Source organism: Aricia agestis, chromosome 4 (assembly GCF_905147365.1).
Source record: "Aricia agestis chromosome 4, ilAriAges1.1, whole genome shotgun sequence".
In the NCBI taxonomy this organism is placed as follows: Eukaryota; Metazoa; Arthropoda; class Insecta; order Lepidoptera; family Lycaenidae; genus Aricia; species Aricia agestis.
In genome coordinates this window covers 14840855-14866305 of record NC_056409.1, presented here as the reverse complement: position 1 = coordinate 14866305, position 25451 = coordinate 14840855, and the positions used below count along the sequence as shown (strand labels likewise).

The window sequence follows — 25451 nt, the reverse complement described above, 5'->3', positions numbered from 1 at the left end:
GCTTCGCCGAAGAAATCACACACCTGCGGGCCTCGCAGCCCCTCCCCAAAGCCAGCCGAATAACGTCTCTCTGTGCGTTCCTGGACAAAGATAACCTCCTGCGGGCGGACACCCGCATCAAATTGGCATTAACGGCTACCGAAGACGTAAAAGCCCCAATAATATTGGACGGTCGGAGCCACATCGTGCGATTATTAATAATGGAACTCCACGTAAAGATGGGACACGGGTTTGACGAAACTGTTCTCAACGAGCTTCGACAAAGATACCGAATTATTAACGCTAGAAAAACCATTAAAAGCGTCTCGAGCTCTTGCGCTGGGTGTCGAAGATTTAAGGGTCGCCCGGTCCTACCACCAACTGGAGACCTGCCCCTGGAGAGGCTGAACCACCGCACAAGACCATTCACGTTCACTGGCCTAGACTATTTTGGTCCGTACGCCGTAGCTGTGGGCCGTCGTCAAGAAAAAAGGTACGTCGCCCTTTTCACATGCCTAGTCACGAGGGCTATACACCTGGAAGTGGTTACAACGTTATCTGCCGACGCCGCAATAACGAGCCTAAGGCGGTCCATCGCTCGAAGAGGATCGCCCAAGCAAATCCTCTCTGACAACGGAACGAATTTTGTCGGTGCAAGCAAAGAAATGAGAAAACTCCACGGTGGCCCCGTTATTGACTTCGCTACGAATGGAAGAATACGATGGCGCTTCATCCCCCCGGCCGCGCCTTTTATGGGGGGGGCCTGGGAACGGTTAGTGCGCACCGTGAAGAACGCGCTCAAGACAACTCTCAAAAACAGGTCCCTCCCCAAAGAGGACACATTCAGAACATTGCTCTTAGAGGCTGAGGCAATCGTCAACTCCCGGCCACTGACGTACGTCCCCACGGCGACCGACGCTCCAGAAGCGATAACACCATTCCACTTTCTAATAGGCACGTCATCGGTGGTTCCTTGGACTAACGACCTGACAGATGGGGAGTTTTCACAACGCCAGGAGTGGCGGAAGGCACTTCGGCTGGCGGACCACTTCTGGGCTCGATGGCTGCGGGAGTACCTGCCAACGCTGAGAGAGAAACTGAAGGAGTCCCAACCATATCAAGACATAAAGGAGGGGGACGTGGTGCTGATCGTGGACCCTACCCTTCCGCGCGGCTTGTGGCCGCTAGCCAAGGTCTTGAGGACGTACCCCGGTCAGGACGGTCGAGTCCGCGTAGCGGACCTCCTCACGAAGGGAGGTACGCTGCGCCGACCGGCTAGAAAATTAATTGTACTGGAGGCCCAGCCAGTCGCCACCGAATTTTAGTGTCCCACTGGGGGCGGGTATGTTGGCGACTGGCTGGACAGACCATTCTGTTTTTAAATATTGTATTTTTTACTTTTCTATGTCACATTTTTCCTTTTGACGTTTTTACTGTTTTTGTGATTTAGTCTATCTTGGAACATTACAGTTGTCGCTTCACTTGGTGTTATCATTTGGTAGTTACAGTTTTCCTCATCTTCGTATCATACAGTCCATCTCTCCCGTCGTTATCAAGGGCCTTCCCTATGGAGATTCCGTAAATTATCGTATTTAAAGCCTTATAAACTCATAATTTGAAAGCTACAAAGATATAATAAAAATACAGCAATAATCTTCAGTAAGTATATCAACATTCCTTTATCTGTTTTAAATTTTCTGTTTTTGTTTAATAAAGTAAAACCAATTTATTAAATTCAAGCATACATTCAGCATCTTTTTAGTATTTACGAATTACTTTTATTTGAAACACACGTCAATAGATCGACAATATCATAAACTACATATTCCCCGTTTTAAATTTTTTTAGGACAATTTTGAACTATTAGATAAGTAAAAAAATAAGGTTTTGGTGCGATCTCGGTAAAGCGGCAAGGTCGTTTGCTCGGGGGACGGCCTTAAGTTGTTATATTCAGTTTATTTCTGCGTGACTAAAAAGTTTTTCACTTAACAAAAGTGACCGGATTCAAAAGGGCATTTTCTAAAACCCGGCTGGATATGACTTGACATAATACGACACGACACGACACGACGCGACTATAATTCTGTCTACTCTGACACGACTCTATTACTTTTCAATTTACTCTTAATGAGCCCTTTTATTTGATACCCATATTGCAGAAGTGCTTTAAATGAAATGCTTTTTGAGAGTAACTTGAAAACGAATGTAATGTCATTCTACATCCAATATGGCGGCTCGTCCAAGATACGGGAATAGTTATTTTTAATGCACTTCTGCAGTATAGGTAGCAAATGAAAGGGCTCATTGAGATTTGAAAGTAACTCGGAAACGAATGTAATGTCATTCCACATACAATATCCAAAATAGGGGAATAGTTATTTTTAATATCTTGGATGGTCAGCCATATTGGATTAAGAGTGATGTCACTTACCATATCGTGCATTATCATTCAAATTAAACATCTATGCAAAACTTCAGCTCAATTGGTTAAATATGTCTGCTTCAAAATTTCACCCGAACATACATACAGAGCAAGTTAAAACAAAAAAGCTTTTAAAAAGGTATTAAAAAAGCTTTTAATAAAAATATTGAGCAGTTACGAGTATCATAATATTAATACGCGAACGAAAAACTTTGCAACCCTTTTTACGAAAAATGGGGAAACGTAGGTGCATTAAATTTTGCACAGTTATAGTTTATATGGTGAAGAAGTGCATCGAACTAATATTATTTTGAAATTAGGCTTTTATCATACATTTTTTTAACAAATAAAACATTACACACACTACAACACACACACATGAGAAATGACAGATTTTTGAGTGACAAGCCTATACATACGAATTATACTCTTTTATTTATGGTTGAAGTCTGTTGACATCAAGTTGACAAATTGAAAATGGATTATAGTTTTTTTATTGAATCTAAGATAGTATTAGACAATGCTTACACGGCCAGTCTGAGATCAGCTAAGTCCCAGAGACAAGAGTTGAAAAAAAATAATATATAAATAAAGTCAATATTTTCTACAAAATATACCTAGGTAGTAGTCCTAATGTCGTTAAAACTAAGGTCGAATTTCGACCATTGGGCGATCTCTAGTTTAATTTAATGGCGGTTAATTATTGCGACAGTAAAACATGGACAGTAATAGAAAATCAATTAGTCGGTTACTTTATCATACAAAAAATAATTGAGCAGTCCAATATCTGAATTTGGTATTCTATATAGTTTGTGATCTGAATGAGCGGTAAAAACCGGCCAAGTGCGTGTCGGGCCACGCGCAATATAGGGTTGCGTAGTACCGCTTTTGATATTTATTTTCTCGTCAATGAATGTACATTTATAACGTGTTTTATACTACTAATAACATCATCTCAGTTACGTTTAAAAGAATTTGAATGAAAAGTTCCTTTAATATTTCTCCGAATACATTTTTTTAGTTGATCGACTAATTACTCAATAACTTATGAAGTATTCTTAGCCGTGATAGTTTTCCCGTGAAATTTTTTACATTTCTAGAAGCAATCGTTTAGCTGGTAGAAGGGGGGACACTGAACTCTAACGATTTTTTCCACTTTAAAACGTCATATTTCACAAATGGATCCCTAAATCGGAACATGATCTTCGAATACTCATAACATTTTTAAAAAACCTATCCAACGACACCCCACACGGTGAGGAAAAAAATTCTTCCCCGCTTGATGTGTACCTGAAAAAATATATTTTTAAAGATCTTTTTAGATTTGTAGGTCCTATAGTCTCTGAGCAAAACCGCGGACAGACAGACGGACGGACGGACAGACAGATAGACGGACAGACAGACGGACGGGCAGACCGAAACTATAAGGGTTCCTTGTTGACAACGGAATCCTAAAAATGATGGAATGAGCGGTTCGATAAATAGTTCGGCAGATTATAGCGAGCAGTAACACCAACTCAAATTCAGGGTTGGATCTTATGCCGTGTTACATGAATTTGTTTCTTTTCTTTGCTTTACATTTATCCTTTCTTTCTAATTATAACCTTTTATTTATTGAGTCAGTATATCTATGAATTGGATATATTAGGTTTGCCGTTTGCAAAATTAGAACGCGGAATCAGCCAACCCGTCGCCCTTAGGTTAGGTTTGTTTTTTTTAACATCGATTTTTTAATAAGGTTAGGTCTTTTTTAAATTCGATTTTTTAGTTAGGTAAGGTATGTTTTTTATAAGGATTTCAATTTTGTGAAAAAAAAAATTGGCATGTTTTTTATTTTATTTTACCACCTCATTGCTAAAAATGAGATTTCTTACTGACAAATTCCGATTAATTACTGCCCACGCGTAACCGCTCATTCAATAATTTTTACCGCTCATGCAATTATTTTCCTGTTCAATTAAGTATATACTAGCTATTTGACCGAGCTTTGCTCGGTATTCGATAAAACACGAATAAAATGACATTTTCTAAAAATGATTCCTAGCCTTAGATTTATCGCCCCCGAAACCCCTATATACTAAATTTCATGAAAATCGTTGGAGCAGATTCCGAGCTTCCAATTATAATATAATATTATATACAAGAATTGCTCGTTTAAAGATATAAGATTCACTGATCCATTTCATTACTTTTTATTACTTATTTTTGTTTACTTTACTGCTTAGTTTTAACTGCTGAACTAGTTATTAAACTTGCCATTTATAATTTTCAACTTACCAAAACTGCTATTTACAACTGCCTCTTTAATTCCCTTAGTAATTATATTTTTACTTTCATAATTAATAATAAAATTAAAATAAAATACTTATTTAATAAAAAAATTAAAATACATTTTTTTCTTACTTTTGCATTATTTAAACGGTACGGAATCCTTCGTGGGCGAGTTCGACTCGCATTTGGCCGATTTTTTTTCTTTACGCAGAAACAGCTCTGTGGTTGACGGTCGTCGCCAGTAGGAAGAAGCTAAACGAGCGTTATTTTGTGAGCCGTGATTAGTATGAAGAATAATTTACGCGACCGAAATTCTGCGACTCACGAAGTTACGCTCGTTTGGCCTCGCCCTTAGGCCTGGGCGTTTTGAAAGCGCATTAGCAAAGCGCGCGCTTCAAAACGCCCAATGTGTACCAGCTCTCAGGTTTTGGCCAAACTGACGCGTCAGTAATGTGGGACGCGGGACGGTAGCGACTGCAACGCAAAACTGGTGTGCACACCTGCGCGACTACGGTGCGAAACCGTAGATTATTCCCGCTCTGCCGACGCGAACGTCCCGCGTTGCAGACGCTCCTCACTCCTGCTTCACAGTCACTTTGTCGCGTAGGTTTGGCCGAAGCTTTAGTCGGAGAAAAAATTTGTAAGCTTTTAAACAGTTTATTAGGAAATCACAAAATTCACGTCATGCTTTCATTTTATGTGCGCAGTGCAGCTACATTTACTTTTTCATGTTGGATAGTATCCAGTCCATGTATTTGGAGACGTCGGTGTAAATCCCAAGGTAGTCGGTCCCGCAGCGCATTGGTCCGTGGGAGGATATCCCGTACTGCACCACCCTACGTCCCCCCTTGTCACCAGTCTCCAGCATCAGAGGATCCCCGGAGACGATGCCGCAGGCATCTTCCGCTTTCTCATCAGCGCAAATGTGGTTGACGCTTATTTTAGGGATTTTTGAACTCCTAAAAAATACAGTGCGTTTTTAAATTTTCAGTGAGTTCAAATCCTAATTCCTAGCGAACAATAATATGTGTTCTTGAATTCATGCAAATTTTGCAATGATCTGCTTGTGATCTGATGCAATGATTGCAATGATCTTCTTGTAACCAGTTAGTGGAAATGACTATATTTTTTAAAATTTCATTGAACAGGAATATGTAGCGTCCTATCTTTGTTCTGCTGTTTCTGCTATATTATGTGTGAAAAGTAATTTTTTTATTAAGTACTCGTATAAGTATAACAAAAATTAACATACTTTTCATATTTCTTGACGCACTCATCTCTGGTAACTAATGGAAGGCTGATTCTGTTTAGTTCGCAAGAGTTTGCGCTCCTGAACTTCCAGCTTGCGAGAGTCGCTGTTTTGCCGTCGATGGACACGCTCCTCAGTGTGTTCGACACCGGGAGGCATATTGGAGCCACGTTTTCTGGAAATTTAAAAAATACAATTCATACAAATTCTATGAAAGCCAAAAAATTATAGTAGGTACTGTAGGTTCGCTAGAACATTTTTTTTATTACTAACAAGTTAATTTTTCGTGAGTAGCTTCATTTTGATAAGATGAACAAGACCAGCGGGGTTAAAATGGTCACATTTAGCAATTCCTCTCAATCAATTCAGCAAATGAATTGCCAAAACTGTCAAACTGACAAATGTCAAATCAGTACAAAAATACAGAAATGAATTGCAAGCAGAGTTGCATTTAGCGATTTTAGAAAAATGAATCATATTATGATTCATATCATGATTCTTCAAAGCGACCATTTTAGCCCTGCTGCGGGGCTAAAATGGTCGCTTTGAAGTGACAACAAGCTACTGATTTGAAATTTTTCAGTTTGACAGTTTTGACAATTCATTTGCTGAATTAATTAAGAGGAATTGCTAAATGTGACCATTTTAGCCCCACTGCTGTATTTTGTATATTGATAGGTTTATAGTTATTAGTTATAATATAATTTAAAAGTAACATTGTCCTACAAAATATAGAACAATCCATTTATTTTAGGACCATCAAATTGAAATATTGAATCCTTTCTATCTGTGTTAGCTACCACTTTCGAGATTTTTCGCAGAGGAAATTGTTGTTCGTCTTATCAAAATGAAACTACTCACGAAAAATTAGCTTGATAATAATAATAAAAAAAATGTTCTAGGGAACCTGTACAATTATGTTTAATTATTCTGAAATTTTCTTTTATTCATAGATGACACATTTACATACAAGTGAAAATATAGAATTTGAAGAAAAGGTTCTTTGTTGTGTAGTTTGTTGTTATTACGGAAGCCTCTAACTAAAATCGCCCGCGCCCGTAAATTGTTTCATGCGTCATTTATTCTTGTTGTTATATTTTATGTTATTGTATATATTTATGTTATTGGCCAACAATAATTATATAATTATGTTTTGTCTGACCTGTGACATCTAACAGGCATCTATAATAATTTAAGACGTACGTGATTTTTTCCCTCACAATTCTTCTTCAATTCATTTTTCTGGCCTTAAAGCCATCTGTTGCCGCCAGTGATAAGCAGCAACGATTAGGTGCGAAAAAAGTTAGTTTTGACTGATTTTCTATTGCAGAGATAGTAATTTTTGGGAGAGAGAAATACTTAATACGTCTAGCCTCAGTGATAGAAATTTAGCGTATATTCAAATTTTACAAATGTCAAGGATAACGGGAAATTTGGGGAACAATTAGCCAATCAGCGACCTTGACGTACGCGCGTAAATTTTAACGTCCCGAATCGATCAGCTGATTGGCGTAGGTATATTAACGTTTTTACCTACTAGCCGTCTTTACTCTATGACACGCACAGATTATAATACCCAACATGCCCGCGGCCTTGAAAGCAGTAGCTTACAACGTCTTCTGCAGTCTAAGTCTCTCGCCATGAGTGTTCGTTGTCCACCAGTGGACATATCTTGGTATAGGCTCGCCTCAGGACTCCTGACGACGTTCTGATGTCGGCTACTCTGGCAATACCATCGCTGCCGTTAATCGTTCTCACGACACGACCGAGCTGCCACTTCAGCGGGGGTAGAGAAGAGTCCTTGATCAGAACCAGCTAGTCCGGTGATAGTTCCGCCGAATTCTGCCTCCATTTGGTCCTGGTCTGCAGCTCCGAAACATATTCTTTGGCCCAACGCGTCCAGAAATGTTGCCGTAGTTGTTCAACCCTTTGATATCGGGTCAACCGATGTATCGGTTCCTGCGTCAGGTCCTCCTCGCATACTGGCGCTGTGAGAGGTCGGCCGATGAGGAAGTGTCCAGGGCTGAGTGGAGAGTAGTCTGCTGGATCCGACGACAGGGGTGCCAGCGGCCGTGAGTTCAGTACCGCTTCAATTTGGGTCAGTACTGTGGTAAGCTCCTCGAAGGTCAGGTGGGCACCACCAACCACTCGCCGCAGGTGGTACTTGCACGATTTCACCCCCGCTTCCCACAAGCCACCAAAATGAGGGGAATATGGAGGTATAAAAGAAAACTCGATATTTTGACTTCTAGCGTAATCGACAATGTCTTTGCTACATGAAGATAAAAACTGAGCGAAATCATTACAAAGACCTACGAAATTGCGTCCATTGTCAGAAAAAATTTGACATGGTTTTCCACGTCGGGAAATAAACCGCTTGAGAGCGAGTAGATATGCGTCAGTGGATAGGTCGCTGACAAGCTCCAAGTGTATAGCTCGTGTAGTAAAACAAATAAATAAACAGATGTATGATTTTATTAATTTTGCGCCCCTACCTTTGCGGCCTAAAACGAACACTGGCCCTGAGTAATCAGCTCCGCTACGATCAAACGGGTAGCTAGGTGTAAGGCGTTCCCTAGGTAGGTTGCCCATAAGGGGGCTTAGCGTCTTACCTCTAACTCGCGTGCAGACAACACACTGATGAGTCACCTTCCTAGCTAAATTCCTGCCGGATATAGGCCACCACTTCTCGCGCAAGTGGTATAACAGAGCCTGTGGGCCGCAGTGTAAATATTGCTTGTGTTCGTATATGAACAATAAACGTGTAAAATTGTGTTTAGAACACAGCAATATGGGATGTTTTTTATTAAAATTAAATTCGTCAGAATTATTTATTCTGCCGCCTACGCGAATTAAATCATTCTCATCCAAAAATAAATTTAAACTAGCTAGTCGACTTGACTTTATACATTTACCATTTTTGAGTAAATCATATTCCTGTGGAAATGACATTTTTTGCGCCCATTTAGCTAATAATAGTACGGCACGTCTCACTTCATCTATACCTAACGCACCCGTCAGCTGATTTGCCTTGTTGCACGGCCGACAGTTGTGAGTAAAGCGTAGAATATAGGCGGCGGAACGACTCATACGATTAAACTGCGAAAATTTACTAAACGGAAATAAAGTTTCATCTGTATAATTATTGTTATGAACTTTACATGACAGTGAGTGCAAGGTATTTGATTTTAGTTCCGGTAAATCATGAAAAGTGTCACTCATATTGGAATTAAATTGTGCATTACAATCAAAATTAAGGTTTCTCAAGAACATAGGGCCTTCCCACCATATATTAGAGGAAACCAAATTTTCAAGGCTGACCCCGCGGCTTACCAGATCGCTCGGATTATCCTTGCCGCTGACGTGTTGCCAGGAAAACTTTCCTGTCAGGTCGTGAATTTCAGCGACACGATTCTGAACAAATGTTTTGAGTAAGTTAGGAGACATGCGTAGCCAGCCTAAAACAATTGTTGAATCGGTCCAAAAAGTGACGTCATCGAACTTACGAGTAAGCGAACTATTAATTTTATCGTATAGCCTAGCACCCAGCACCGCGCCGCACAGTTCTAGCCTAGGTATGCTGACAGGCTTTAATGGGGCAACCTTTCCTTTGGAAATTAATAACCTCACTTGTACGTTATCTCCACGTATAGAACGTACGTATGCGCAGGCGCCATATGCAGTTTGTGAGGCATCTGTGAATATGTCGACGGGTGCAAAGTAAAAAAAGTCATCTGCAATTTTGAGTTTTTCGTTTTTTTGTAGAAACTAGCTTAAAATATCATGTTCTACAACATAACAAAAACAAAAATTCAAATATCACCTTATTTCTGGTACTTTTGTCACGTAAAAGAAGACATCTACTCCTGTTTTGTGAAATTGCACGACGTAGATGCGGATAACTACCGCTGATCGTCTATACGCGGGACGCGCGGGGTTAATGTTATGCGGCATAAGCGGCTATCTGCCATATAGCTTTTTCTACGTTGCGTTAGATGTCTCAATTTACTTTTGTAAATTAGTATTGTTTGTTATGTTTATGAGTACCTTTCTATGTTAATTCTTATTGTTATTATATTAATTGACTTCTAATTTCTTTCTGTTATTTTTTACTGTTGTTTCATGTTCAGAAAGTCCAAAACAACTTTTTAAAGAAGTTGAAAGTTTCCAGAACATAAACGATAGATTTATCGAGCAAAACACTGTGTTGCCCGATGAAGAATTATTGAACTTCTATAGAAAACCTTGATGTATCAGCGATGAATACAAATGAATATAAGTTAACTTCGTAAGATAAGTCCCCATGATCTGAATACTCTGGGCCAGTCACACCAGTTCACTCTCAGTCTAAAATATAAAATGATTTTGAAAATTTGGATGGCGATCTAAGCAAATTATTAAATACGCCAACGCCCTCAGAATACAATTCATCACTTCAGGTCCGCCGCGCCCATTATCAGTATTAGATCAAAATATTGTCTTTTTTATTAAACAGATAGTTTGATCTCATATAATCTATGACCTGCTTGAGTTTATTAACTCATATATCGAGCCATCGAGTATATTATCCCTCTCAAACTGTGAATCTTCTAAAGACAACACCATTGATACTTCTTCGGCAGTGGAGGCATCAAGTGAATGTTCTACGCCTTCCTCGTTAAACGGTAGAAAAAGACGTCAGATCAGTATTGATCTAAAGAAAAGGCGATTGAGAAATAAAGACACGTGTATTGACACGTGACGTAAATTACGACAAAATTTAGGTAAACAAAATATGCAAAACATCATATTCCGGCATTTACAAGTTTAACTGTAGCGCAAAAATATCTCGCGAAGTTTTCCTTTTAACTTATCTTTGACCGGTTTTAGGATCTCTGTGATCATGAAAAGCAATTGAGAAATCGTTGAAATAAAATTTCATTTTGTGTTCTGAAGAATCGTATACATCCCTTCGATGGTGTAAAACGTCCAGCGACGCTTATGATGTTATAATGAACCCATCATGATCACAATTCACAAGTGCCAAGTACAAAGACTTACTCGTAATAAGCCTCTGCCTAAATTATAATAATTTACAACATAGTTCCTGTACTGATAATGATACTGAATACTTTTTAAATTAGTTTTAAAGTAATTAAAGTATTGACACAGAATTTCATTTTTGTTGTGAGAAATTACGATTTGTACGAAAGTAAATGAATGATTCCTAAGTATATCCAAACTAATATTAAAATTAGAAAGTATGTTTGTTTATTTATTTATTTGTTTGTTTGTCCTTCCTTCACGCTCTAACTAAGAAACTAATCGTATTGTTTTTTTGGCATAAACTTATTTGAAAAGATGTAAACGCCTATGTTACTAGGCTACTTTTGGTCTTGGAATAACATCATGTTTCTAAGGGAGCTTACAGGAATATTTGGATTTTACGCGATTTTCAAATTCCACGCGAGCGAAGCCGCGAGCAAAAGCTAGTATTTCATATTTTAACTTCCTTCTAAATCGTGCACCTTGCACCGAATTGACAACGTAGAAAAAGATATCTACGCAAACATGTTCTGAACTTGGTGTTTTTAAGGTGTAAAACGGTCATTAACTACATATTTTAATAATATAAAGTGTTACACTTTACGTAGGTACTGATAATCGCACTAGTAATCGGTAAAAATACTTTAATAAATATAATTTTTAATTCCCACGTAGAAACGACCAAGTGGTAGTTAACTCAGTTGTCATATTTTCAAGCGCAATGTAGATGCAGACAACTACAATATCTCGTAAATTAAACATAAATAGAAGAAATTAAATATACATGTAGATTAATTTATAAATAATGAAACAACGATGAAAATTTCAATAAATTTGATTGGAAATTGACAAAATGGGAGCATTTTTTCCTATTATGCGCTCTCCTGAAAAGTAGCTGTTTTGTAGATGACTCTTTTTACTTTGCACCCGTCGATGTGTAACTCATTACGAGTTGAGTTGCACTGAAAAACATGTCGCGGGATCTTAATTGCGGAAAGATAAGACAAATCGATAACAAACCGGTTCCATGTTTTTATTACGTCAGTAGGAAGGGGATCGTCCCATTGTAACTTTAGCAACCACAGTTTTTGTAACAGAACCTTACCGATAATAACAGACGGACTCAATAGACCTAACGGATCGAATATTTGGAAAACTGTAGACAAAATTGTGCGCTTTGTGATTGAAGTGTCGGATGGCTGGAACTGTGTGTTAAAATTAAGCTCATCGCTCACGTTACACCAACCCAAGCCTAATGTTTTGCTTTGAATGTTATCAGTAAAGTTAAAGTCACGAAACGTGTTTTGCGTATTGTCGTTATAATTATTTAGAGACGCAAGACCTGCATCTTCATCGAGTTCAAAGTTGAAAACCCATTTTCTTAATGGAAAGCAGCCGGAACTTAATGTATCAGCAGTGTCTTTACAAATTTTTAAAAGATCGACCTTAACCTCCCCGGAAGTTAGAAGGTCATCCACGTACATGTCATTATTTATGACCCTTCTGACCTCAGGGTCAGAACATTCGGTAGCTAGTTGCTTTAGACAGCGCACACTGAGAAAAGGTGCGGATGCCGTACCATACGTGACCGTATTTAAGCGATAAACATCTAGTGGCTTCGATGTATCCTCGCGCCATATGATTAGCTGCAAATCCCGCTGAGAGGGCGCCACTAGCACTTGCCGGTACATTTTAGCACAATCGGCCTTTGCCGTAAACCTAAACTGTCTAAATCTTAATAAAATACCTAACAGATCTCCCTGAATAGGCGGCCCGACGCGCTGAATGTCGTTAAAAGAAATTCCGTTGCAAGTAGCAGCGCTAGCATCAAACACAACACGAAGTTTAGTCGTTGTACTGTGCTCGCGAAATACTCCGTGATGTGGCAAAAAATAATTAAGGTTCGAGTAGGTATCGACCTTGGTCATGTGACCTAGGTCAACATACTCTCGCATAAAATCAACGTATAGTTGTTTGTAACTAGAAGGTGCGCGAGATAGCCGCTTCTCTAATGCTAAGAAACGGCGTTTAGCTTGGGAATAAGATTCACCTAAAACCTCGGCTGAGTTTTTGAGTGGAATGTGAACCACAAATCTACCATGATTGTCGCGTGTAGTATTTGTAACGAAACTTTGTTCACAGGCCAGCTCGTCCTCCGTATGCGAATTTCGAGGCAAAGTTAACTCTTCGAGTTCCCAGAACTTACGTAATTGATCGTCTATAGTGGATGGACTGAGCTCAGTACTAACGTTACATTGGACATGTCCCCTGCGTACAATGCTAGAATCTATTGGACCCGAAATTATCCAACCTAGCTTAGTGTTTTGTAAAAACGGACCGCTCGGTAGACGCATCTTGCCATCGATAAGCAAGTCCCAAAAATGATCCGCTCCTATCAAAACATCAATTTTTTGTGACCCTACAAACTGCGTATTTGCCAGCTGAACGTTATCAGGAATTTGAAAGCGTTTACAAGAATTATGCACCTGAACAGCTGGCAATGTAGGTGTTATTTCATTTAAAACGTAACATTGAATTTGTTTTGAGTAGGCACTCACGCGAGACTTAATTTTTACATTACAAGAATGCGAAGAATGCGATACGACATTGCCTACTCCGCGTATTTCTTGAATGGACTGTATAAGCTCGATATCTAATTTTTTACAAAGTGAATTTGTTATAAAACTGCTTTGGCTACCACTGTCGAGTAACGCGCATGCTAAATGATAAATATTGTATCTATCGGGGATCTCGACCATAGCAGTAGATAACAAAACGGGTTGCACATTAATGCAGTGCGAATCTATTATGTGCGTGTCTGTGTGAACGTTATTTGCCTGAATGAGGTTCGCCTTATCACATTTACACTGTACAGGGATGCGCGATGCGCTTGCACTTGAAATCGACGATTCAGTCGACGGGCTCTTCGCAACAAAGCTCGATGTGTTATCGGAATCGTTAAAATGTAATAGCGAATTATGTTTCAAGTTACATTTCTTACAAGACCCGAATACGCAAGTGTTAACGGAGTGCCCGGCGCGCAAACAGTTGTTACATAGGCTGTGTTCTTGGACAACTTTAAGTTTCGATTTTAAATCCATCGCGATAAATTGAGTACAAGTGTAAAGTGGGTGATTACCTTTGCATACAACACAAATAGGCTTGCGAACAGTGCGACCGGCTGACTTATTAGTTGAAACATTATTACAGTGTGAAACATTACTTCTTACTGTTATATTTGGTTTTCTATTAAAATCGGTGCTAGGGCTATCTTTGCTATGCGATAAAATTAAAGTTTCTAGTAAGTCAGCCCTATTTTTCAGAAATTGAATTAAATGTTCAATCTTTAAAACTAATTTGGAGTTACGGTCAGACAAAAGAGAACCTTTGTGCTCCTCCCAGTGCCTCTCAGTAATTTTATCTAACTTTGACGTGATGATATGGATTACTAGTGTGTCCCATGAGTCTGTAGCTTCACCTAGGGTTTTAAGAGCGCGTAAATTATTAATTATGGTGTCTATAAGCTTCCTAATTAGTGAAGGTGACTCTTTAGACAGTGGTTGTATAGAAAATAGTGCCTTGACATGACTCTGAACTAAAAGCCTAGTGTTATCATATCTGTTCAACATTAGTTCCCACGCAACAGAATAGTTTGAGGCTGAAATTTCAATGGAATTAATCACCATCTCTGCGCTTCCTTTAAGAGAGGATTTAAGGTAATGGAATTTTTGTATATTACTTATATCCTGTGAATTATGTATCAAAGACAAATAAGTATCCCTGTACTCTAGCCAGTGCTCATATAAGCCATCAAATGTAGGTAAAGTGATAACCGGTAATTTAACGGAGGATTGTGTAGTGCTATTGCATACCTTGGAGCTATCCGCGGCCTCTCCATCGACACAGAGAGATTCTGCATGTGACAGAGTGCTGTAGTAACTGTCTTCAAACAGCTGACGCTGATTTAGTTGATCATCAATGTCACAGTCTGGAACAGTATTTTCAAGTTGTGTTTGAATATCACAGAATTCATTAAATAATGTATGGACACCGGTTATTCTTAGTTTTAAATCTATTTTAGATTCTCTAGTTAAAGGCGTTTTAATAGTGTCAACATAATTTGAAAATTTAGTTAATCTGCCTTTGAGAATTCCGCGTTTTTTAATTAGATCTCGCATGATCTGCGCAGTCTTATCATCATGAACGTTTTTATAGGGTGATTTGTCGCAGGTCTGGCTAGACTGACTAGACCGACCTTCCATATCCCTGTCCATCAATGGCATAATAGTGGCTTATGTGAATAAAGGGGTACTCACGTGAAGTAGTCGCCGCAGGGGCAGTCAGCTGGTACTCTACCTGAGATGCTCTGGTCTCCGTTGTAGTCCGAAGGTCGCTGCTCGGATTTGATGCCCAAATCTTTTGACTAATTTGGCTCTGAAGGTCCAGTATGTTGCCGCCAGTGATAAGCAGCAACGATTAGGTGCGAAAAAAGTTAGTTTTGACTGATTTTCTATTGCAGAGATAGTAATTTTTGGGAGAGAGAAATAATACGTCTAGCCTCAGTGATAGAAATTTAGCGTATATTCAAATTTTACAAATGTCAAGGATAACGGGAAATTTGGGGAACAATTAGCCAATCAGCGACCTTGACGTACGCGCGTAAATTTTAACGTCCCGAATCGATCAGCTGATTGGCGTAGGTATATTAACGTTTTTACCTACTAGCCGTCTTTACTCTATGACACGCACAGATTATAATACCCAACACCATCTATGCAAAAAGAGAACATTTTCAAATTGTTACCCATTTCATCCACTTGCATTGGGTCAATTGAGACCGCGACGCGACGCGTAGATCATGCCAGAGTAGACAGAAATCATGCATTTGTATTGAATTGGCAGACTTGTATGACATCTCATCTTGAAATCTGTCAAACCATGGTCAAACCATACTTGATCTACGCGTTGCGTTGCTTTCTGAATTGACTTGACCCTCGTCTATAATTATTATATTACATGAGTAACGTTGTATTGTCTTTAAAAGCTTACTAAAAGTAAAGTCGATCGGATCGTGAAGGCGCAGAAGAGCTATGTTGTTGTCCACATTTGGTTCTGAAGTGAAATCTTCATGGACTATAGCCTCTTCTACACGAATATCCTAAAAAAGGAAAACATAACATAAAGACTCCAAAAATATGGATACGAAAAATAAAATAAAATAAATAGTTTAAAATGAATTGGTTGCTTTGTCAGGTAACAGGTAGGTATTATTAAGTCTAGCTGAACGCTCTGCTATAAATAACACATAAGTATTTAATATCATTAAACTTGTTCTCATGCAGCCAATCCGTACTTCCATACTAATATTATAATTAATGTGAAAGTGTGTCTGTCTGTCCGTCTGTCTGTCTGTCTGTCTGTTGCCTCTTCACGCCCAAACCGCTGAACCGATTTTGATAAAATTTGGCATGGAGATACTTTGAGTCCCGGGAAAGGACATAGGATACCTTTTGCCCTGGAAAAATGTATGGATCCCGCACGATAAGCGAGTTTTGGCGCAACGGAGTTGCGGGCGTCATCTTATCTAGTAAGTGTATTTATTAAGACTTGACAATTGAATTAGCCCTATAACCGCCGTACTCAGAGACTTTAATTATAATTAACCTTCAATTTAATTAAGAGTTTGACAGATCATGTATGGAGCTTATGTCAAAATATTGAATTACTTACAATTAAGTAATGAATGTTCCTCTCTGAGTGCGGCAGTAACATTATACAGGATGCAATTAACACCTTTCGGCCAATTTTTTTTAGGGCTTAGGTATCACTAGAAGAGTCCATTTAACCAAAAAATAGGGTGTTAATTTTTTACAATAGCATTTTATTTTATCCCACTTAAAATCGTTGCAGAACGGTCACTTCGCGGCGGTGGGTAGAGCGGGGGTGACACGAGGGGTGGCGCGGGAGGCCCGGCCGCGGCACGCGGTTATATGAGGACGAAGACGGAAGGACGGAGTGACATAATGTTTATTCTGGAACCCATTGATACGTTTCTTTTTGAAATGGAAAGAATGACGTGTATTTTTTTGGTTCGCATGGATTACTATTCGGTTGGATCATTTTGACGATGATTTCTCAGAATTATTAAGAACACCTTTTTCACTTTGCACCATGAACGAACATGATTGCCACTATGGACAGTCCACATTATGTCGATTCATAGGCAGTTATAGACGAATATATCCTTGTATCTCCTAGTATATCTATAGGTTATCATGACTATATTATTGTACGAGCTTTTAACCGCAGCTTCGGTCGCCCTAAGAAAAATCTAGGCCTTTACATCCGTTGTGGATGATTTATACAGTATTTTCAGAGCGAAGTAACCACTCCTCAAATACTTTAGTACCTGGGACAAGATTTTTAAAAGTCCGTATGGTTGCCCAAGCACATACGACATTCTCGCAACATAGTCAAGCCTAGTCCAGAGGAAAGAACTAGTCTGGTACCAACTGGAACCTCTGGTACCAACTATGTGCGGGTTTCCTCACGATGTTTTCCTTCAGGGTACGAGCGTCCGTATTATATACTTGAGATCAGAAAATGTCACATTTGTACACGACTCCACCCGGGTTCGAACCTGCACCCTCTAGGAGTGCGAACCAAAGGTCTACCCATTAGGCCACGCACGCTCATTCGCCTTAAGAAGTATTATTATTAATTAGGTATCAAAGTCTCAGCCCGATTGATTTGATAAAGTTTCAAATTTTCATCCTGTATTTTATTTTATTTATTTGACCATTTATTTCAGACATCTAGGCCCATAATACAAATACCTTACAGACTAACATACATATTCATATTATAATAAATACCTTAAGGACTAACATACATATTATTATTATATACTTTAAACTTCACTTTTTATGCCCCTGGGGGTAGAATTGATCAAAAAACTTTCTTAGCGGATGCCTACGTCATAACATCTACCTGCATGCCAAATTTCAACCCCATCCGTCCAGTAGTTTTGGGCGGTGCGTTGACAGATCACTATGTCGATCAGCAACCTTTGAGTTTCATATATACTTACTGAAAACGTGGACCCAATCGAGGGTTTGTAGGGTTTAGTTAGGGCGTGCTCTAGTGCTGCCAAATTGCTAAAACTATTGCTTGTCGAAATTACTATTGAATGACTATTTTATCGTCAAATTATAATACCTGAATATGAGATTCGCACTGGTCTAGCTGGCAGTCAATGCTCATACACTTGTTGTACTCTCCGACTCTCACGCCAGCGATGTTTCTGTTTCGAATACAGTTTGCTGCCGTCAAAATGTACCTCGAGTTGATAATGGTTCCAGTACACTGAAAATCGAGGCCGTGACCTGAAAAACAAAGAGAGCCAAGAATATGACAAAGCTAAAGAAAAGGCTACCAAATATATATTAACCCTTAAGCCGCCACGGTCGAAATAATCCGACAAATATTTTTGTGCCCATTTCGCCAAGGTCGGATATTTACGACCAGTACCACTACTCGGTTAATCTGCCTTTTTTATTTGATAGCACTGTATTATATTAATATTATGTTTATACTTGGTAAATAGTTAACGAAGTAATAATTTACAATTGATTACACTTTAGTTTCTTAATTAGAAGACCTAAAAATAATGTCTAAAGTTAAATAAATTACCGAAAATATTCTTAGAAAAGTGTATTGATGTCCAACGCCCGAGTCGGAAAAATCCGACAATAGGGATGGGACATAAACAATGATTTACTGATACAAAAATCCACGTAAATTAAAACATTTCTGTTTTTACTAACTAATTTATTATTTTACTGAACAAATAAACGTGTTTGTTTTACTTAATTTATAATAAACTAGCTATTTGACCGAGCTTTGCTCGGTATTCGATAAAACACGAATAAAATGACATTTTCTTAAAATGATTCCTAGCTAGATCGATTTATCGCCCCTGAAAACCCCTATATACTAAATTTCATGAAAATCGTTGGAGCCGATTCGTTGATTTATATATATATATATATATATATATATATATATATATATATCCGCCGTATCATTCAGAATACTTAAATAAGAGTACGGTAGCTGCTATTTACGATACGGCGGATATATATATATATATATATATATATATATATATATACAACCGTACAAGTGCACCTTAATAGATATATATATATATCTATTATGGTGATATATATATATATATATATATATATATATATATATATATATATATATATATATATATATATATATATATCTATCTATCTATTAAGGTGCACTTGTACGGGCAAATAAGCTCATCAACAGACAACAAGTTAAAACGGTATTTTTATATAGGCAATTTGATATAGGTACCAAGTGTTAGTCAGTACCCTCATAGTAAGCACGAATTTAATGACACTTCTCAAGTTAAATCCACCAAGGCGTTTAGGCTACAGAGCGTGCCAAACAATATTTTTACAAAAAATGTACTTGTGGCGGTACCCACAATTCGCCTAACATTCCTGCATCGTGCTATCGAACTATTCTGAGCGCGTCGTTATACGAGTATAAACGACAGCTGAAATGTATCACGTGGGCTTCGGCCTGACCGAGTATACCACCTCGCTCGGTCGGAAGATCTTTCTTTGCGGCCTCCACGCTTATTCCCACATACTCTTGAAAATCCCTCAATCCAGCCCAATTGCCTAATCAGTAATCACCCATGCGTAAGCTTTTTATTTTATTTCAAAATTATCTTAATATAATTTATGACCATTAGAAAGGAACAAACGAAAATGGAAATAACAAAAGGAAACACGCATTTTTGTAATAATAAAAATAAACACAAGAAAGCTTTAATTTTTAATCTATTACTAAAATTTACAAAAATAACTTTAACTACAGTCGTTGCTGGTTACTCTTTGATTTTGTTTAATATCCAGTCCATGAACTTGGTTACATCAGTGTAGATCCCTGGGTACTCGGAGCCGCACTGTTTGGGTCCATGGGAGACGATGCCGTACTGCACGATCCTGTAAGCCCCCTGGTAGTCATTCTCCAACATGAGGGGACCTCCCGAGTCACCGTTACAGGAGTCCTTCCTCAGCTCACCAGCACAAAGCTGGTTCTCTGTTCTGTCCTTTGATGATCCACTGTAAAGTGAAAGAAATTACTTTTGAAACTGGATATAATTATGTAAACATGAGTTTCTGCAATTGTTTCAAGACACAATTATTGTCTTTTGATAAGTTTATGTTCCAAATTTCTCCTTGGCTAACATTGGCCTTTAAATTTTTTTTTGTTGACATTATTTACAATAAGGTTAAGGGGTGGGGAAATGAGATAGGTGGAGGATACTTGAAAAGGTATCGGTGGAGAAAATTTAGAGGATTTTTAAAACATTTATACTATTTTTTATTCTGATGCCATTTGCATACGAATCAACATAAGTATCTGAGTAAGATACGTAGTAAGATAGTAGTTAACAGACTGGTTTACAAGAATGTATGCATTCGCACAGAGCGATCGCGAAGTACATTATTATTTTTAACAAAAAATTAAAACCGACTTCCAAGGTAAACACAATAATAATATGACCTAAAAGTATTAAATAACTCTTACTCTTTAATATTGCCTTTTTCAGAATTCGTCTAAATCGCAACTATTTCTGTACATACTACAGTCTACATTACTTTGAAGTCGGTACCAGTCCCAAAAGTTTCAGATATTCTGACATTGACTGATCTCACGATTAAATTAGCTGGTACCGACTTCAAAATAATGAAGACTGTAGTATGTACGTTCAGAAATAATTGAGATTTAGACGAATTCTGAAAAAGGCAATATTAAAGAGTAAGATTTATTTAATACTTTTTAGGTCATATTATTATTGTAAACTCGAGTCTTACCTATTATACTTCTTCCGGCAGTCGTCTCCCCTTAAAATTGGAATGTCAACTTTCAACAGAACCGATGAATCTTCGTTGTTTTCTGTCAATCCCCACCCGGCTACTGTTGCCTTTCTGCCGCCCAAAGATACATTGCGCATTGCAGACGATACGGGCAGACAAATGGGAGCTGCGTTTTCTGAAAAATCAAGAAGGATTCGATCAATAAATAATAATCGGCCAAGTGCGAGTCGGGCTCGCGCACGCGTACCATTATAGAGCAAAATTAGGCCAAATATTGTGTTTATTTGTATGGGAGCTCCCCTTAATTTTTTATTTTAGTAAAGAGCATTTTTTTGTGATTTGTATGGGCCAGCGCTCCAGCTGCAGCCTCATCAGCTGATGAATTTGCCCAAAGTTTAATAAAGGATTACTCTTTCAGCAGAGTTCACTGTGAAAGTGCTTCTTTCACAGTGAACTGTATAAGTATACAGGAGACTCATACACATCCTAAAGTCTAAACTCTAAAGTATTAGCTCTTTGTTTTGATTAATTAATTTATTATCAATAGACCATGTATATGAGTATGTTCAAATGACAAAATTATATTATTTAAATTAATAAATGCTCCATGCGCGTTTTCGCGAATAAAATAATACAAGTATTAAAATATTATGTATAATGTCGCGTTTAGCTCTGAAATCTGAACGTACCATGTTAAAGTTTTCTTTCACAAAATACCCTAAATGTGTACAAGCCATGATGCAATGATATTTAAAAAAAATATAACATATTAAGTAATTGGCACAAGTTGGCATAAGAAGTGTAAATACTTAAAGAACCCTGATCCTTGCAAATGTAATAAGAGTACTTACTGTACGAGAAGTCTATTGGCTTTTTGAGGCGAAGAAGAGCAATGTCGTTCAGTACAGTCGGTAATCCCAGGTAACCTTCATGCACAATATCTTCTTCGACCAGCATATCCTAAAATAAAAATACTAATGGAGAAAATGTAATGACCACAAAATATATTAAAAAAAAACAAATTGGAAAATCTTTCAACTGTGCCACGTCGACGATCTAAAAAAATATGATGACAAAAGTACGGCGAATGAGCAGTACTGCATGCTGATGAAGAATGCATCCATTAAAATTTGTAATCGTAATGGTCTGGGTCGGAAGACTATTCTACCTACTAAGCAGCACTATACCTGGAGATGTGATTCGCAGACGTAAGTTTCTCCCGTGCCCTGACAGTCGGTCGCGTAGCGGAGATCGAGCTCGCCGATTCTGACGCCAGCTATCTGCTTGTTCTGGACGCAATGGGCCGCCGTCAGAATGTACCTCGAGTTGATGATGCTGCCGCCGCATTTGAAGTGGAGACCGTAACCTGAACAGCACAGACAGTACATTACTTTTACAAGAAGTTACAATATTCAGGGACAGCACATACAGTACATTACTTTTACAAGACTGAAGAAACAGAAGTATAGCATAGAGAGTACGTTACTTATACAAGAAGTTACAATATTCAGGGACTGTTCTACTGTAACCCTTTTGAGATAAGAAGAGGTCCTTTTTCAAAAGGGAAGACATGACCTGTATTATACAATAATTATGATAGGTAGGAATTTCGGACTTCAAAATATAAGAAGAAGAACCGACAGGAATGGTAAACCTTGCTTCTAACCCCTCAGCTTTCTCTTTTTATCTGGCAAGAAAGTTGTCGTTTCTTGTTTGTAATTGAAAGTACCATTGATGAAATTGATTCCTAGGCACTTGACGGACCAACGTCATTTGGTCGGACCATGTCAATTCAATGTTAATTCTGATCTGTCGGCTGGGGTATACATAACGCGACCAAACTTCGTTCGGTTCACCGTCTGCCTAGGAAATAGGAATCAACTTCGCTGATAGTACATACGTGTTCTGTGAGAGATGAGAGCCATCCAGGGGAACTCGTAGAGGTTGGCGGTGGTTCCGCCGACGATGCGCCGCCCGTTGATGTCTCCGCAGTTTTCCGGGAGGAGACCAACGTTGGGGTGGCTTTCTAGATTCACACGATTGAGGGTGGTGACTGGATCGAAGGCGGAGCAACACATCTGAAGAATAACAACGTTTCTTTAACTTCCATGTGTAATAGTTTCTTTTAAATTGTGTCAATAGATAATGATATTAGTATTGCTTCTATATTTTATTTTATTACAGGTTTTGGTCATATTGGATAGTTTTTGGTTTTTGAAGGTGAGATCTGATCATCGGTTTTGACATAGGATTGTCAGATATCATTCTGTAAATAAATATCCTTTCGTTAGTGTTCTAAGTTGTATTTGCTAAATACGCATATATCTTATTTACAAGACAGAAATATTTTCCAGTTTGCATCATTATGACCATGGATGTCAATTTTAATATCCACCAAGCCCAGACAGATTTTAATAATAACACAAAATTTATTGCTTTTAAGAAACTAGTTTGAATATCGCTTCATATCTTTACTAAAAAGCTGAGGAGTTTGCTTGGACTCGAATTGGATTTTTTTGTACGGGACAGTCGAGAAAGGCTTTTTGACAGGGATAGTGAACCAAAATATATATTATTGTTACGTGACATAAAATTTTTGGCACGCCACTGGTCCCAAAACTAGTATTTATATTATTGTTGGTTAAAATAATAGAAATTATTTTAACCAACAATAATAAATGTAATGTTATAGATCCTCTGCATAGTGGGCACCAAATTAGGCAAATTTTGAAATACGCATAGGATCACAAAAAATATTGAATGGCACGTTTAAGACTTGACTGAAGATTTCTTCAGAAAAAGGGCACATTAAAACGGAAAGGTTCGCCATCCCTGCTTTATGCTATTTAGCATCACGCTACGACCAATAGGAGCGTCATCTCAGTTATTACCATCATCGTCATAGTAAAAGGAAGGGAAGTAAGTTATCTTCATACAAAGGCACCGCACGCGGCTTGTATGTGTGCGCCATAGTATCAATGCGTCGCCACGTACGGCACACAACAAAATCTCGGCGGTACCAGCCTAGTAAAACTGGCCGAGATTTTGTTGTGTACGGCACCGCCGTACGTGGCGACGCATTGATACTATGGCGCACACATACAAGCCGCGCGCGGTGCCTTTGTATGAAGATAACTTACTTTCCCTCCTTTTACTATGTCATCGTCTTTAAAACTCAAACTCAAACTCAAAAATTTTTATTCAGAATAAATTTTTTCAAATATTCTCTGAACGTCGGGGCTACACAGATGCCTACCACTGTTGTTATTGTTGTAACATTGTTATTGTTGACGCGGACGAAGTCGTGGACAACAGCTAGTGTCAATATCTAAAGGCTTACCTTCGGAATCTTGTTATTTTGTGAGGTGTCGAACCCGCAGAAGGCATTTTTGAATGTCTCAGCGCTTTCATTGCGCTTCGCTTGCTCAGCAGCGCGCGGACATTTGGTGTACGCTATGCAATCTTCGCATTGCTCTACAAAACAAAGTAAGTAAGTAAAGTAAGTATCCAATATTTTTTTTTACTTTACCGTTATATAATATTATACTTAAGCTATATTATGAGCCTATAATCTACATATGGGTTTGATAGTTAAAATAAACAAATATATAGAGATGATCACTTTCCAGGAAAATTACCATTTAATGGGTTATCTAATTGTAAATAAGTACATCGAGTTGTTTTTGATTGTGAACCTTACTATGATAGAAATAAGGTCGATAAGTGTGATAATATCTGCACATGTGGCGAGGAAACTCGTAACAAAATATCACTTCTGGATATTCCCCGACTCGGGGTTAGTGAGTTTATCGATGGATAATATTATAATTATATTACATTATGTTTATTATCGTTGATGACTAAATCAATGTTTTTCAACCTTTTTTAATGCGACCTGGCTAAAATATTTTACGATACCCTTTGCCTTTTTATCAAGTATATTGTTTTGTTAAAATTTTACTACGTCGCGACCCCCCCATCCCCCACAGAAACAGCAATTTAAAACTCTTCATCACTAACTCTTAGCATTGTTTACAGTACATATTTATTTTTCCTTAAAGCAATCATTATTTTGATATTGTAAGTACTTAGTTCTTTACAAAAAATAATAAAATTATAAAAACAAAATAAATCTTATAATAAGAGCAGTAACTTACTTGCATGTACAGTTATAAACAAGAGTGCAAATAAAAGTATAAATTTGAACATTTTTCTGCACACAACCGGAGTTGTTGAACTGGGCGAGCTAACTGATGCTTGCAGTTATAAACAAACTGGTTACCCCGGTTTCTCGTATGCGGTTTGAGGATATATTTTTAATCCGTATTTACCTTGTATACTTTTATGGGTATTTTTAGCCTCCGCGGTACAGTCGTTTAGAGCATAGGTCTTGACTTAGACGTGGGATTTTTCCCAAATTGGAAAATTAGTCTGGTTAGAACGTTTAAGTTTGGTTAGGACAGTGCAAGCTCAGAAAAAAGGGGATCTATGCGTCGGATAGACATGTAAAGTCGGTCTTGCGTGCCTCTCTCGCTATCTGATCTGTTGAGCTTTCACCAGCCAATTGGGTTGTGAG

The 25451-nt window shown here is 38.2% G+C and overlaps 3 protein-coding genes across 3 annotated transcripts; 1 reads left to right on the top strand and 2 right to left on the bottom strand.

Moving 5' to 3' along the window:
* Positions 1-577: 577 nt before the first annotated feature.
* LOC121726601 lies at positions 578-1379 on the top strand. The gene is made up of 2 exons (XM_042114028.1): positions 578-1244; positions 1305-1379. The coding sequence occupies exons 1-2, from the start codon at positions 645-647 to the stop codon at positions 1359-1361; spliced, it is 657 nt and encodes a 218-aa protein (XP_041969962.1). The 5' UTR covers positions 578-644; the 3' UTR covers positions 1362-1379.
* Positions 1380-5315: 3936 nt separating this feature from the next.
* LOC121726602 (CLIP domain-containing serine protease 2-like) lies at positions 5316-18325 on the bottom strand. Its single transcript, XM_042114029.1, has 4 exons — positions 18165-18325; positions 15996-16104; positions 5925-6096; positions 5316-5631 (listed from the first exon to the last, which is right to left on the bottom strand). The coding sequence occupies exons 1-4, from the start codon at positions 18207-18209 to the stop codon at positions 5391-5393; spliced, it is 567 nt and encodes a 188-aa protein (XP_041969963.1). The 5' UTR covers positions 18210-18325; the 3' UTR covers positions 5316-5390.
* Positions 17456-25156, bottom strand: LOC121726598 (CLIP domain-containing serine protease 2-like). The gene is made up of 8 exons (XM_042114025.1): positions 25033-25156; positions 24216-24349; positions 22776-22953; positions 22063-22241; positions 21727-21835; positions 20873-21050; positions 19858-20116; positions 17456-17467 (listed from the first exon to the last, which is right to left on the bottom strand). Exons 1-7 carry the CDS (start codon positions 25082-25084, stop codon positions 19879-19881), a joined length of 1068 nt encoding a protein of 355 aa, XP_041969959.1. The 5' UTR covers positions 25085-25156; the 3' UTR covers positions 17456-17467; positions 19858-19878.
* Positions 25157-25451: the final 295 nt, after the last annotated feature.